At 40.4% G+C, this 14,722-nt stretch overlaps 1 protein-coding gene across 2 annotated transcripts in view; it reads left to right on the forward strand.

Moving 5' to 3' along the window:
- The first annotated feature begins 1,141 nt into the window (after window positions 1-1,141).
- Window positions 1,142-14,722, forward strand: part of impa1 (inositol monophosphatase 1) — a 14,297-nt gene continuing 716 nt past the window's right edge. The window contains exons 1-6 of one of the 2 annotated variants that reach the window (XM_040146983.1): window positions 1,142-1,258; window positions 6,137-6,215; window positions 7,507-7,640; window positions 8,734-8,838; window positions 9,304-9,349; window positions 14,381-14,489. In XM_040146983.1, the coding sequence (XP_040002917.1) occupies window positions 6,153-6,215; window positions 7,507-7,640; window positions 8,734-8,838; window positions 9,304-9,349; window positions 14,381-14,489 (457 nt within the window). In that variant the 5' untranslated portion in view covers window positions 1,142-1,258; window positions 6,137-6,152. Of the gene's footprint in view, window positions 1,259-5,257; window positions 5,309-6,136; window positions 6,216-7,506; window positions 7,641-8,733; window positions 8,839-9,303; window positions 9,350-14,380; window positions 14,490-14,722 lie in introns of those variants that run through there. The other variant, XM_040146984.1, reaches the window with a different exon arrangement.

The following is a 14,722-nucleotide window of genomic DNA, read 5'->3' on the forward strand; positions in this document are numbered from 1 at the left end:
GGACCCACAGGTAAGCCTGCGTTCTGGTAGGGCAGTGTTCTTCTGGGGTAACAGGGTACGATGAGCTCTTTAAGATATGATGGTGCCTCACCATTAAGGGCTTTGTAGGTGAGGAGGAGGATTTTAAATTCTCTTCTGGATTTTACAGGGAGCCAATGCAGAGAAGGTAACACGGGAGAAATATGGTCTCTTTTCGTAGTTCCTGTCAGTACTGGTGCTGCAGCTTTCTGGATCAGCTGGAGCGTATTTAAAGATTTGTTGGGATAGCCTGATAATAAAGAATTAAAATAATCCAGCCTAGAAGTAACAAAAGCATCGACTTGTTTTTCTGCGTCTTTTTGAGAAAGGATGCGCCTGATTTTTGCAATGTTACGTAGGTGAAAAGAGGCAGTCCTTGAAGTTTGTTTTATGTGGGAGTTAAAGGACATATCCTGATCAAAGAGAACTCCGAGATTCCTAACAGTGGTTCTGGACGCCAGGGCAAAGCCACCCAGAGTAACTATATCATTAGATAAGGTGTTTCTGAGGTGTTGGGGGCCAAGCAGAATAACTTCAGTTTTGTCTGAGTTTAACAGCAGAAAGTTGCTGGTCATCCAGGTCTTTGTCTTTAAGGCATGCTTGAAGTTTAGCTAACTGATCGGTTTCATCCGGCTTCATTGACAAATACAATTGTGTATCATGAGCATAGCAATGGAAGTCTATGAAGTGTTTCCTATTAATATTGCTTAAAGGAAGCATATGTTCAGACTCCACAGTAGTCTGGGAATTTTTAAATATTTTACATGAACAACTCTCTCTTATGCACAGGGAGATAAACTCTGATAAATAGATTAATGTTAGACTCAGAAACGTCATGTTCTCTGTCTGTTCAGAGTGAATATATCTGAGCTGAAATGAAGACATCGGTATCTGTGGTGTGGTCAGTGACTGTAATGATTGGACTGACTCAGATGTGAATCAGGAGGAGTCTGCAGTCTGGGACAGGTGGAGATCAACAGTCACAGTCAGTCTCTAGTTTTAAATTTCTTCTTTGTGTTTGATTATTGAACGGCAGCGCGGGACGGAAACACAAAGAGGGTGTTCTGTTTCTGCAGGAGGCTGCAGAAAAATGTAGTTCCAGTGAGTGACCTACGGGAGGCAGCAGCGCTCTGCTGCGGCTTCGCATTTGAAGAAGAAGAAACCCGGAAGTTTACGGAGCCGCTGGCCCGCAGCAGGAGTGGATAATCTTCAAACCGAGGGTCAGGTGGGATTTAAGCAGGTGAGATTAATATTTAATGTTGTTTTATTTTGGTTTTATTGACCTGTTTGTTCTGCTGGGAGCGGCTGCTTCTTTGCATTGAACCTCCGTCTTTAATCTCTAAGTTTAACAGCGGTAACGTACTGACTTTGACATCCGATACAACAGACTCCGTTCAAAAATCTGCTGTTTTAAGGCCTCATCGTTTATAAAGACGCACAGCGCGGGGGGTAACGGCTCTCTGACACGTCATTGCGCACTGTCCTTAACGATGCATATTAATAATCTGTCACTCAATAGTCAATGTTGATCAATAAATCGTGATAAAAAGCTGTAGAAGCTGCTGATGGCTCTCAGCGGTCACCTGCTGTCGCTGACAGGTGTTCATGGTTTTGAAAAATAGATTTAATATTTAAATTCAGATTTGTTCAAATGTAGTTTGTAAAAATATGTTTGTGCACAATAAATACTGTTTATGATAACGACTGATTTTTGTGGTTTTCATGCTGAGTTAATTTGGCTGTAAAGTTTAAAATCAAACTGCAAATAATGCCCTTCTTCAAAATGTCTTAAATATAAAAAGGTCTGAATTTTTTAAATTTTGGAAATTAAATCATATTGTTCCACGGGGTTTTTCTGAAATATAAAATCTGTGTGTGCTAGGTCTGTAGTCAACCAAAGAAAATCCAGAGAATAGTCGACTGGCGGACTTTTCAGGGAAGACCCGGTCTGATCAGGAAAGACGGCATACATCCCACTTTGGATGGAGCAGCTCTCATATCTAGAAATCTGAAATCTGAGTTTATTAGTAGACCAAAACCATGACAACCCAGAGTTGAGACCAGGAGGCAGAGTTGCAGTCTTACAAGCTTCTCTGTGCTTCCATTACAGCAGTCACCCACCCAAACCCCCATAGAGACTGTGTCTGCCCAAAACCACCTAAATTAATTAACTAAAAAATAGACAGAAGAGGAGTTGTACACAGAAACCTCATACAAATTAAGACCACCTCTGCAGAAGTACAACAAAAGAAGGAGAATTAAATGTGGACTCCTAAACATTAGATCGCTCCAATCCAAAGCCGTATCAGTAAATGAAACCCAGCTATGTCACGATCAGTATGAATCCACTCCCCCCAGTCATATTAATACTCACGTTCCTCGAGGCACCGACCGAGGAGGTGGAGTTGCAGCCGTTTTCAACTCAAGCCTAATAATCAACCCTAAACCTAAACTCAATTATAACTCACTGGAAAGCCTGGTTCTTACTCTTACACATCCATCATGGAAAACTTTAAGCCTATTCGATTTGTTATAGTGTACCGCACTCCTGGCCCATACTCTGAATTTTTATCTGAATTCTCAGAGTTTTTATCAAGTCTAGTCCTTAGTACAGATAACTTAGTTATAGTAGGTGATTTTAATATTTATGTGGATGCTGATAATGAGCCTTAAATCTGCGTTTATCTCATTGTTAGACTCAATTGGCTTCGCTCAGGGTGTAAATAAACCCACTCACTGTTTTGACCATACCCTGGACCTCGTTCTAACTTATGGCATCAAAATTGAACATTTAATAGTCTTTCCAAAGATTCCTCTTTTATTGGACCATTATTTAACTTTTGAATTCCTATTACTGGGCTACACACTGTTAGGCAGAAATGTCTTTTCTAGATGTCTGACAGTGCTGTAGCTAAATTTAAGGAACTGATTCCATCAGCACTTAATTCACTGCCGTGTTACAATTTAACAGAGGACTCTTATGCTTAGTCGCTCCCAAATTGACCATCTTGTTGATAGTGTTGCAGGCTAAATGAGAATGACACTCGACTCTATTGCCCTTCTAAAAAAAAAGATAATAAAACAAAGGAGGTTAGCTCCATGGTTTAACTCACAAACCCATGTATTAAAGAAAACTATGCAAAAACTTGAAAGGACATGGCGTTCTACCAAACTGGAAGAATCCCACTTAGCCTGGCATGATAGTCTTAAAAGATATAGGAAGGACCTCTGTAATGCCAGAGCAGCCTATTACTCATCTCTAGTAGAGGAAAACAAAAACAACCCTCGGTTTCTTTTCAGCACTGTAGCCAGGCTGTCAGAGTCATAGCTTCATTGATCCATGTATTCCTATAGCTCTCAGTAGTGACGATTTCATGAGCTTCTTTAATGATAAAATTCTAACTATTGGAGACAAAATTCACCACCTCTGGCACCAACTTATCTTCAAACACAGGAGCAAAAGCTGATGTATAATTAGACAGTTTCTCTCCCATCAACCTACACCAATTAACTTAAACAATGTCTTCATCTACACCATCAACCTGTCTCTTAGACCCCGTCCCAACTAGGCTGATTAAGGAAGTTGTACCCTTAGTCAGCACCTCTTTACTAGATATAATCAATTTATCTTTATTACCAGTCTATGTACCACAGTCCTTTAAAACAGCTGTAATTAAACCTCTTCTTAAAAAGCCTACTAGGGATCCAGATGTCTAAGCCAACTATAGATCCATATCGAACCTTCCCTTTCTCTCTAAGGACCCTCAAGATATTTGAGGATTTTCAAGTCAGGATTTAGAGTGCATCATAGCCAAGAGACAGGACTGGTGAAAGTTACCTTCTTACTGCATCAGACAAAGGACTGTACTGTGTACTGGTCTTGTTAGATCTCAGTGCTGCATTTTATACCATTGACCATCATATCCTATCACAGAGAATGGAACATTTAATTGGCTTTAAAGGAACCACTCTAAGATGGTTTAGGTCCGATTTATGAGATCAATTTAAGTTTGTGCACGTTAATGATAAATCCTTGATATACTCAAAAGTTAATCACGGAGTTCCACAAGGTTCTGTGCTTGGACCAGTTCTATTCACCTTATATATGCTTCCTTAAGGCAATATTATTAGGAAACACTCCATAAACCTCCATTGCTATGCTCATGATGTACAATTGTACTTGTCAATAAAGCCTGATGAAACCGATCAGTTAGCTAAACTTCAAGCATGCCTTAAGGAAATAAAGACCTGGATGACCAGCAACTTTCTGCTGTTAAACTCAGACAAAACTGAAGTTATTCTGCTTGGCCCCCAACACCTCAGAAACACCTTATCTAATGATATAGTTACTCTAGATGACTTTGCCCTGGCCTCCAGCACCACTGTTAGGAATCTCGGAGTTCTCTTTGATCAGGATATGTCCTTTAACTCCCACATAAAACAAACTTCAGGTACTGCCTCTTTTCACCTACGTAACATTGCAAAAATCAGGCACATCCTTTCTCAAAAAGACGCAGAAAAACAAGTCGATGCTTTTGTTACTTCTAGGCTGGATTATTTTAATTCTTTATTATCAGGCTATCCCAACAAATCTTTAAATACGCTCCAGCTGATCCAGAAAGCTGCAGCACCAGTACTGACAGGAACTACGAAAAGAGACCATATTTCTCCCGTGTTACCTTCTCTGCATTGGCTCCCTGTAAAATCCAGAAGAGAATTTAAAATCCTCCTCCTCACCTACAAAGCCCTTAATGGTGAGGCACCATCATATCTTAAAGAGCTCATCGTACCCTGTTACCCCAGAAGAACACTGCCCTACCAGAACGCAGGCTTACCTGTGGGTCCTAGAGTCTCCAAAACTAGAATGGGAGGCAGAGCCTTTAGTCATCAGGCTCCTCTAATGTGGAACCTTTTTCCTGTTTAGGTCCAGGAGGCAGACTCCCTCTCCACATTTAAGAGGAGGCTTACAACCTTCCTTTTTGATAAAGGTTATAGTCAGGACCGGCTCAGGCTGGTCTTGAACCATCCCCTAGTTGTGCTGCTATAGGTCTAGAATGATGGGGGACTTCCCATGATGCACCAAGCTCCTCTCTCCTCATCTTCCTCTCCATCTGTACGCATTCATATCCCATCAATGCTCGTTACAAACTCGACTTCTTCTCTCTCCCTTAGTTCTGTGCTTTCTCATCTCTCTCCTCTCTCCTCCTGTCGCTTTCTGCAGATATTTCTACCCCTGGAGCTACATAGTCTGGATCTGTGACTGCAAACCACCTACTGCCCCATGATCCTGGTCAACACCCACTGCTTCAATATTATGATTATCATCTATTATTATATTTATTTTTATTAGTGCTCTTATTCACCCTATTTTATAATTATTAGTTTTATTATTATTCTCATTATTGTTATACATCTTTGTGCTATACGTCTACTGTGCTATTGTGCCCCCAATGTCCCCCCCTTTGTCTCTCTCTCCCTCCCTCCCTCTCGCTCTCTCGCTCTCTCTCTCTCTCTCTCTCTTTCTCTCTCTCTTTCTCTCTCTCAACCAAGCCGGTCGGGGCAGACAGCCGCCTGCCATGAGCCGGGTTCTGTTCAAGGTTTCTACCTGTTAAAAGGGAGTTTTTTCTTGCTGCCGTCGCCAAGTACTTGCTCATGGGGGAATGTTGGGTCTCTGTAAATAGAACTATAAAGAGTCTGGTCTAGACCTGCTCTACATGAAAAGTGCCCTGATAGAACCTCTATTATGATTTGGCTCTATATAAATAAAACTGAATTGAAAGTGTAGCATTGGAGCCGACTCCGAGTAAATGTTCAGTAAACGTTAAATAAGTTGGACCGAGCAGTCTCCATTGAGTTGGGCGAGTTCAACGTCCCCCCTTTTAACAGGTGGTCTTTTCCTCCAGCCACCACATTAAATAATGGATTAATCCTGGAAGGCTGTTGATGTAGCACTTCCCTCCTTATGAAAGTAACATCGGCGACTGTCCAGCCAATGAAAATTTGGTCGGATGAGAGCATATCGACCAACCGGTCGACTGGGAGACTGGCAGACTACAGCCGTAGTATGTGAGTGTGTGTTTTGTTGGTGTAATGTCTCTCTGACTGTTCTTTTTATAAGGAGCTGCTCCTGTAACATGGCCGACCTCTGGCAGAACGCCATGGACCACGCCGTCGCCATCGCACGAAAAGCTGGAGAGGTCAGTGTGGATGTATTACAATGAGTGTTACAGTACGAGTGTGTTACAGTGTTATATTACGTGTAATAGTGTGTGTGTGTTACAGTGTTGATGTGTTTGTGTGTGTGTGTATTACAATGAGTGTTACAGTGTGTGTTATTGTGTACTTTCGCCTCTATCTTTGTGCAGCCCAGTTTGAGTTATATACAATTTACGGAACGAGGATATGTTGTCCAGTCCTTACCCCTTCTGAGGTCAGTTTGAGGGTTCAGACCTGGTTTTAGGGTCCAGGTTAGAACCAGGCTTAGGTCAGGATTAGGGGAAGGGGCTAGGGAATGTACTATGTCAGAGTGTGTCCTCACAAAGACGAAAGTACAAGTTTGTGTGTGGGTATGTTACTGTGTATGTGTGTTTTAGTGTTTTTGTGTGTGTTTCAGTGCGACTTTTATAGTGTGTGTTACAGTGTGTCTTCATTTGTTCATCAGTTTGTGTATTACAGTGTGAGTGCCATAGTGTGTGTGAATGTTACAGCGTGTGTGTTGCAGTGTGTTTGTTTTATTATGCTTGTGTGTTACTGTGTGTGTGTGTGTGTGTTTTACAATTTGGGTGTATTACAATGATTGTTACAGTGTGAGAGTAATAGTCTGTGTTACAGTGTTTGTTACAGTGTGTGTAACAGTGTAATTATAGTGTGTGTGTTACAGTGTTGGCATGTTGTAGTGTGGGTGTTTTAACAGTGTGAGTTTTAAAGTGTGTAACATTTTATGTTATAGTGTGTGTGTGTGTGTGTGTGTGTGTGTGTGTGTGTGTGTGTTACAGTCTGGGTTTCAGTGTGTGTTCTTCAGTGTGTGTTATAGTGTGAGTGCCATAGTGTGTATGAGTTGGACAGTGTGTGTTACAGTGTTTGTGTAATTATGTGTGTGTTACACTGCGTTTCAGTAAATCAGATTTCAGATTAAAAGCCTCTGTGATTACAAACTACCAGCTACAGACAGAAAACTGACCGGAGCAGGAGCAGAATGTCACATTTAAGATATCAGCATTTATGGTGTATTTTTTTTCTTTCCAAATCTCTTAGAACAAAACAGTGACACACACAGCGTTACATACTGTGTGAGTTTATGTTTAAGCAGTAACAGAATAACAGTGTGTCTCTAGTTATAAGTATCAGTCTGTTTCATATTTATCAGGTGATGCATTGATCTGTGTATTGATCTGGTGTATTTGTCTGGTGATGTGTTGATCAGGTGTATGGATCTGCGTATTGATCTGTGTACGGATTAGGTGATTTGTTGATCTATGTATTGATCAGGTGGTGCGTGAGGCTCTGGGTGACGACAGGAAGGTGATGACAAAGAGTTCGTCGGTCGACTTGGTGACACAAACTGACCAGAAGGTGGAACAACTCATCATCCAATCAGTGAAGGAGAAATTCCCCACACACAGGTAAGAAGCTGCGCCTCCCTCAGCATATGTATCACTGATAGTTGATCAATTTCACAGATCAATACTCTCTCTGAAGAAAACGCTGTGCAACTAAGTGAAAAACAACACATACACAACGTGAAACACGAAGTGATGTCAATAAAGTTTGCTTTATTATCAGAGACAGAACAAAAAAAAGCGTATATATGTTCAGAAAGAAAAAATCAATCAGTCAAACTCATCCACTCAATATAACCACTTGTATATTATCAACACATTACGACCATGTTTAGACTGGAATATTCTCGGTTATCACAATTTGTTATTCTTAACTTTCCTAACTGTGAGTCTTTTGAGTTTTTATCAAGTGTCCAAAGTTTGGAGTTAATTTTTTCTCCTGTTCTGAAACCAGCTGAAACATAATCTGAGTCATTCAGTCTTTCTACTGAATATTTTTGATTTATTCAACCAGAGAACAGATTTGTTTTAGACAACAGAAATCACGAGAATCTTCATTAGCAGTGATCAGCAGTTTTATTGACTTCAGTCGAACAAACTCGGACTGAAGCAACACGACTGCACCGAAGACACAGTTAAATGAACGAGGAATGAAATCAAATATTAATCTTTGTAAACATTTTCCATACGATGTGTATTTTTTTTATCTGACCTCCCAGATGTATGTGGTCTATGTTTGTTGATTCTAATGAACTTTACTTTGAAAAGACATCAATTTGGTTTCCTCCCGGTTTCACAGCTCTGAAGTCGGTGTACTGAGTTTCGTTTTTTGCTCAGTTGTGCTAAGACGGGTGGAGTCGTCACATCTCACACTTTATAAAGGACAACACTGTTTAAAATACTGAAGGGTAACAAACACCAGCAGCAACACGAGAAAAAAAACAATTAATTCATTATTTAACCAACAGAGAGTTAATCTGAAACTTTTTTGAAAACCAACTAATTACTGAAGTCATTTTTAAACAGATCAGACACATCAATACATTCAAGTTCAGACCTATGTATCAACATTATAGGACTGTTTTTAACTCATGAGTACAGACAATGCTAATATTTGTCATCAGTTAACGTGTGTGTGTGTGTGTGTGTGTGTCAGGTTCATAGGGGAGGAGTCAGTGGCTGCAGGTGAAGCATGTGACCTCACAGACAGTCCCACCTGGATCATCGACCCCATAGACGGGACCACCAACTTTGTTCACGCGTGAGTTATTTAATTGAGTGAGTTATTTAATTGAAACACTCTGACATTATAACTTCATGTTTTTACTGTTTCAACATTAAATAAAAACAAGTCAGGCGGGTTTTATCACCGTTTAAAGGTTAGTTCACCCAGGTGACATCAGCATGTTCCCTCTCTTCCCTCTGATGGATCTCTCCAGTCAGTAGTTAAGCTTTGTGTCCAGGGTTGGACAGTGGTTCCAGCTCAAAACCATGTAGGTGAACAGAGTTTAGTTTGAAACATGACATTGAAAACATTAAGAAGAGAAGCAGAGTTGCTGTTACTCCAATAATTCCCACCACACACTGGAGACAGTAAAACAACTTTATACTGAAGAAACAGTCCATGTTAAAACACTAACCCAGTTAACAGTATCATTATGTTTTAATAATTACTTCACACCGACCTTTAGTAACCTCCGTTAATAACTTTAATGTCTCCTAACAGATTTCCTTTTGTTGCTGTTTCCATCGGATTCTCTGTCAACAAACAGGTCAGAGTTCAGTTCGCTACAGTCCATGTCCTCACTTACTAAATATATATCCTACTATACTATGATTTAACTGTAGTGTAACCTACTATACCATGACCTACTATACTATGACTTACCATCAGTGGTGGTTCTAGCTTGTATGCCCGCCCCCCCCCACCACCACAAAGAAAAACACCATTCTATACTAAATGTAATTTTGATACATTTGGAACAGCTCTTAAAACTATGTACATACCATATATACAGAAATAAGACTCATAAATATCAAAAAGAAGTAACAGAGGCAAATATAAATTAAAAAAAATAATCCAATTCTAACACTATTAAACTATTGCTAACAAAAAAACAAATAAAACTAAATTGCACAAATCTTATATCATACAAATACATAAATAAAATAACACACTTATAAAGAAGGCAACCTGATTATTACACTATGGCACTTCAAACAAGAAACACACAAACTACATTGCACATCTGCCATCTAAACCCTGACCTTTCTTGCCTGCCTTGATGCAAAGTCATCAATTACATCATCATAACAAATCTGCCCAGCAATTGCATGGTTAATGCTAATGACAGAGAGGCCACTAAGGCGTCCTGTGACGTGGTGCACCTCAGGTAGGATTTGATGAGCTTCAGCTTTGAAAAGCTCTTTGCTCCAGCTACAGTCACTGGAAGAGCAGGAAAAATTTGGCAAATTTGCATACATTTTGGAGAGCTCCCTTTCGTGTATGAATTTCAGCGGCTAAAGCAGGGTCATGGTCTTCGATGGCAAGTCAGGTAAGTTTTCCAGTTCCTGTGCAAGCTCTATGCCATCCAAGTCTGAGTATTCTTTATAGTGCAGTCTTACTAAGGGCCTCACATTGTTCTGTCAGCTCCTCATTCGAGAGACTTTGTAAGGTTGACAGCAATCCAAACTTCCCTCCCACATTTTCCAATGTGGAAAATCTTTCCTGAAGGCCTGAGGTTGCAGCATCAACAACAACATTGAATAGTGTCACCTCCAGCTTCTTGGGGCATCACTCAAAGGCTCACCAAATGATTTGTATGAAAAATGCCACTCTGTGGACCTCAGTGTTTTTTGTTGTAGAACGGCCCCTGAATTCATAGCCTCACAAATATCCTTGGCGGATGTTTGTGCAGTCATAAAGCCTGACTGCAACATCCACTTTCATACTGGGACGACTGCATCAGCTTGCTCACATATTGGATCTGGCTCAAGATGTCATACCACACCACTGTACAGATGCTGAAGCGGTATGATCCCACCACTTCTGACAAGAACTGGGCCTCAATCTTTATCACAGGGTCTTAGGTTTGATCCCTCACTTCAATCAGTGCCTCTGTTACCTCAGTGGCTCGAAACTCTGAACTTTACTCTCCCACCTTGTCTTAGTCCACATCTTGAAAGTGTTGCCCACATTGCTCTGTGGAGGCTGAGAGCAAAGTGTACAGGTTGTGTAAGATGCCAAAGTAACCTGTGGCATCGACAGACCTTTTAGCAGTATCAGCCACAACCAGGTTCAATGTGTGAGCCCTACTTGGCACAAATAGAGCTCATGGATTCATTTTCCAGGAGTCTGGCTTTGTTTTTGTTTTTGCCTCTAATGTTGACCCCATTATCATAAGACTGTCCTCTGCAGTCTTCAAAAGGTAGTTTTAGCTCCCCTAATCTTTTGAGAATCAGGGATGCCAAATGTTGGCGGACTCCTCTGCCTCCAAAAAAACCCATAAAATCTTCCATTAAAGGGGGTTCCTCTATCAGTGACACAATCCTAATCACAATTGACAACTGATCAGTGTGGCTGACATCTGGAGTGCAGTCTGGAATGATAGAGAAGAATTTTGCCAGCTTGATGTCACTCACCATTATATAAATGATCTTACTGCTCAACAAATTCAATTCAATAAAAATATTCGAGGGAGAGAGAGGGAGGGACATGGGAGGGAGAGAGAGAGAGAGAGAGGGAGGAAAGAGAACATGGCACAGTACAGGTATAACATGAAGATGTATAATTATGAGTCTAATAATAAAACTAAATTATAATAAGAAAGCGACAGGAGGAGAGAGATGAGAGAGCACAAAACTACGGGAGAGAGAAGAAGACAAGTTAGTAGCGAGCACTGATGCCATATGTGTGCATACAGATGGAGAGGAAGAGGAGGAGAGAGGAGCTCGATGCATCAGGGGAAGTCCCCCATCAGTGTAGGCTTACAGCAGCACAACTAGGGGATGGTTCAAGACCAGCCTGAGCCAGACCTGAGTATAAGCTTATCAAGAAGGAAGGTTTTAAGCCTACTTTTAAGTGTGGAGAGGGAGTCTGCCTCCTGGACCTAAACTGGAAGATGGTTCCACAGTAGAGGAGCTTGATGACTGAAGGCTCTGCCTCCCGTTTTACTTGCTGGTCATCCAGGTCTTTATGTCCTTAAGGCATGCTTGAAGTTTAGCTAACTTATTGGTTTCACCAGGCTTCATTGACAGATACATGGGTATCATCAGCATAGCAATGGAAGTTTATTGAGTTTTTCTTAATAATATTGCCTAAAGGAAGCATATGTTCAGACTAAGGGTACAACTTCCTTAAGCAGGCTAGTTGGGACGGGGTCTAAGAGACAGGTTGATGGTGTAGATGAAGACATTAATTGGTGTAGGTTGATGGGAGAGAAACTGTCTAATTATACATCAGCTTTTGTAGCTGTTTCTAAGGCCCCTGTGTTTGAAGATAAGTTGGTGCCAGAGGTGGTGAATTTTGTCTCCAATAGTTAGAATTTTATCATTAAAGAAGCTCATGAAATCGTCACTACTGAGAGCTATAGGAATACATGGATCAATGGAGCTATGACTCTGACAGCCTGGCTACAGTGCTGAAAAGAAACCGAGGGTTGTTTTTGTTTTCCTCTACTAGAGATGAGTAATAGGCTGCTCTGGCATTACAGAGGTCCTTCCTATATCTTTTAAGACTATCATGCCAGGCTAAGTGGGATTCTTCCAGTTTGGTAGAACGCCATGTCCTTTCAAGTTTTTGCATAGTTTTCTTTATTACACAGGTTTGTGAGTTAAACCATGGAGCTAACCTCCTTTGTTTTATTATCTTCTTTTTTAGAAGGGCAATAGAGTCGAGTGTCATTTTCATTTAGCCTGCAACACTATCAACAAGATGGTCAATTTGGGAGCGACTAAGCATAAGAGTCCTCTGTTAAATTGTATATCTAGTAAAGAGGTGCTGACTAAGGGTACAACTTCCTTAATCAGCCTAGTTGGGATGGGGTCTAAGAGACAGGTTGATGGTGTAAATGAAGAGATTGTTGAAGTTATTTGGCGAAAGTCAATGGGAGAGAGACTGTCTAAGTATACATCAGGTTTTACAGCTGATTCTAAGGTTCCTCTGTTAAGATAAATCCGTGCCGGTTGAGGGCAGGAGGTGGTGAATTTTGTCTCTAGTAGTTAGAATTTTATCATTAAAGAAGCTCATGAAATCGTCATTACTGAGAGCTATAGAAATACATGGATCAATGGAGCTATGACTCTCTGACAGCTTGGCTACAGTGCTGACAATACAATCACAGAAAACTTTTAAGATGTCACCTCAAAGAAAGTTAACCAAATCAATTATGTGCTAGTTAGGTTGTATCATTGTATATCATTTTGCTGCAGGCTACACACATAATGAGGAAACTGTGAAATGATATCCCATTTTATGTAAGCTAGTTGCACAGAAAACGGGATATTGTTGCTATGTGTTAATAGCATAGCAAGCAAAATAGGCAACATAAGTGTTATACTAGCCTATTTCATTACATGCATATAATACTCATATAGAGATGACATAGCTGCATACCTTTATCTTGTGTTTCTCCTCTCTTTTTCAATCATAGATTTACTATACTGTGACTTATTGTACTGTGACCTTGTATACTCTTCTTCTCTTGGATGCTCTAGTAGGGGTCGCCAAAGCGGATCATCCATTTCCATCCCTTCCTCTTCCTTTCCTCTCCATCTTCCTCTGTCACGCCAACCGCCCGCATGTCCTTTCTCACCACTAGGGATGTGAGTAATAGTCGACTAAACACTTAAACGTGGCTACCCTCGCTAGTCGGCACCAGAAATACTACTCAGTTCAACTAATTATTAATATTTTCACAGATGTACAATGTCAGTTAACTGTTGCATTTACGATGTAACGCAGCCACTCGCCATTACCTGGGGCTGGAGCCCGGACAGACAGAAGCCCTCCTGCGGTATTTCCCATTAATAACCTAGACTTTGGAGGCTCACCAGTCTAATTCGTCCTACCACAATTTCATAATCAACTGAAAATATTTATGCACTTCTCATCACAACCGAAAATATCTTTAATGTGATGTTTTGCACCGTTGCTTCATTGTAAACCTTCCCTTTCACCCTTGGTGGTATCTCTCTGTTGAAAATCACTCCTGTCAACTCTTCTCCACCCACTTCATCCTGCCTGCACTCTCTTCTGCTCTCCCCGTTACTTTGAACAGCTGACCCTTAGTACAGTATGACTTACTATATTTTAAGTTATTCTACAGTACTATGGCTTTCCGTAGTAGGACTTACTATACCATTACTATACTGTGACCTTACATATTATGATTTTCCATACATGGACTTAGTGTTCTATGCTTATTATACTGTGACCTATTATAGTAGGCAATGATGAGACTTTCTATACTGTGATGTATTATAATATAGTTATATTATAATATATATTGTAGTTATAATATAGTTATATTAAAATAAGTCATAGCATAGTGGGTCATGGTATACTAAGTTTAGTATACCATGACCCACTATGCTATGACTTATTATAGTACGATCTGATTTACTCTGCCCTACTAAAATATGACCCGCTATACTGCGACTTACTATTCTATGACCTGTTACAATATGACTTAATATGTTAAGACTTGCTATACTATGATTTACTATAGTATGACCTGCTGTATTACAACCTACTATACTATGGCCCAGTGCCATTTACACTTGTCTTACCCTCACTTCTACAGAGTGAGTTTGGTGTGGTCTACAGTTGTCTTGAAGACAAGATGTTCACAGCGAGGAGGGGAAAGGGAGCATTTTGTAATGGAGAGGCACTGAAGGTTTCTGATCAGAAAGGTATGTTATTAATAATATAACACAAAAGGCTTACCCATCAATAACATGTCAGGACGAGTTACTGTCATTATCAGTAAATCCAGTTTAACATAAATACATTGCTCAAAGGCAGCACCTGTGAAACATAGTCATCAATGACACTTCCTGAAAAATAAATCTGACCTAGAAAAATGACTGTTTGAAGCATCATATGATCTCTGTGAATACAAGAGCACAACGATGTCACGATGCTC

Source organism: Xiphias gladius, chromosome 15 (genome assembly GCF_016859285.1).
Source record: "Xiphias gladius isolate SHS-SW01 ecotype Sanya breed wild chromosome 15, ASM1685928v1, whole genome shotgun sequence".
NCBI lineage: Eukaryota > Metazoa > Chordata > Actinopteri > Istiophoriformes > Xiphiidae > Xiphias > Xiphias gladius.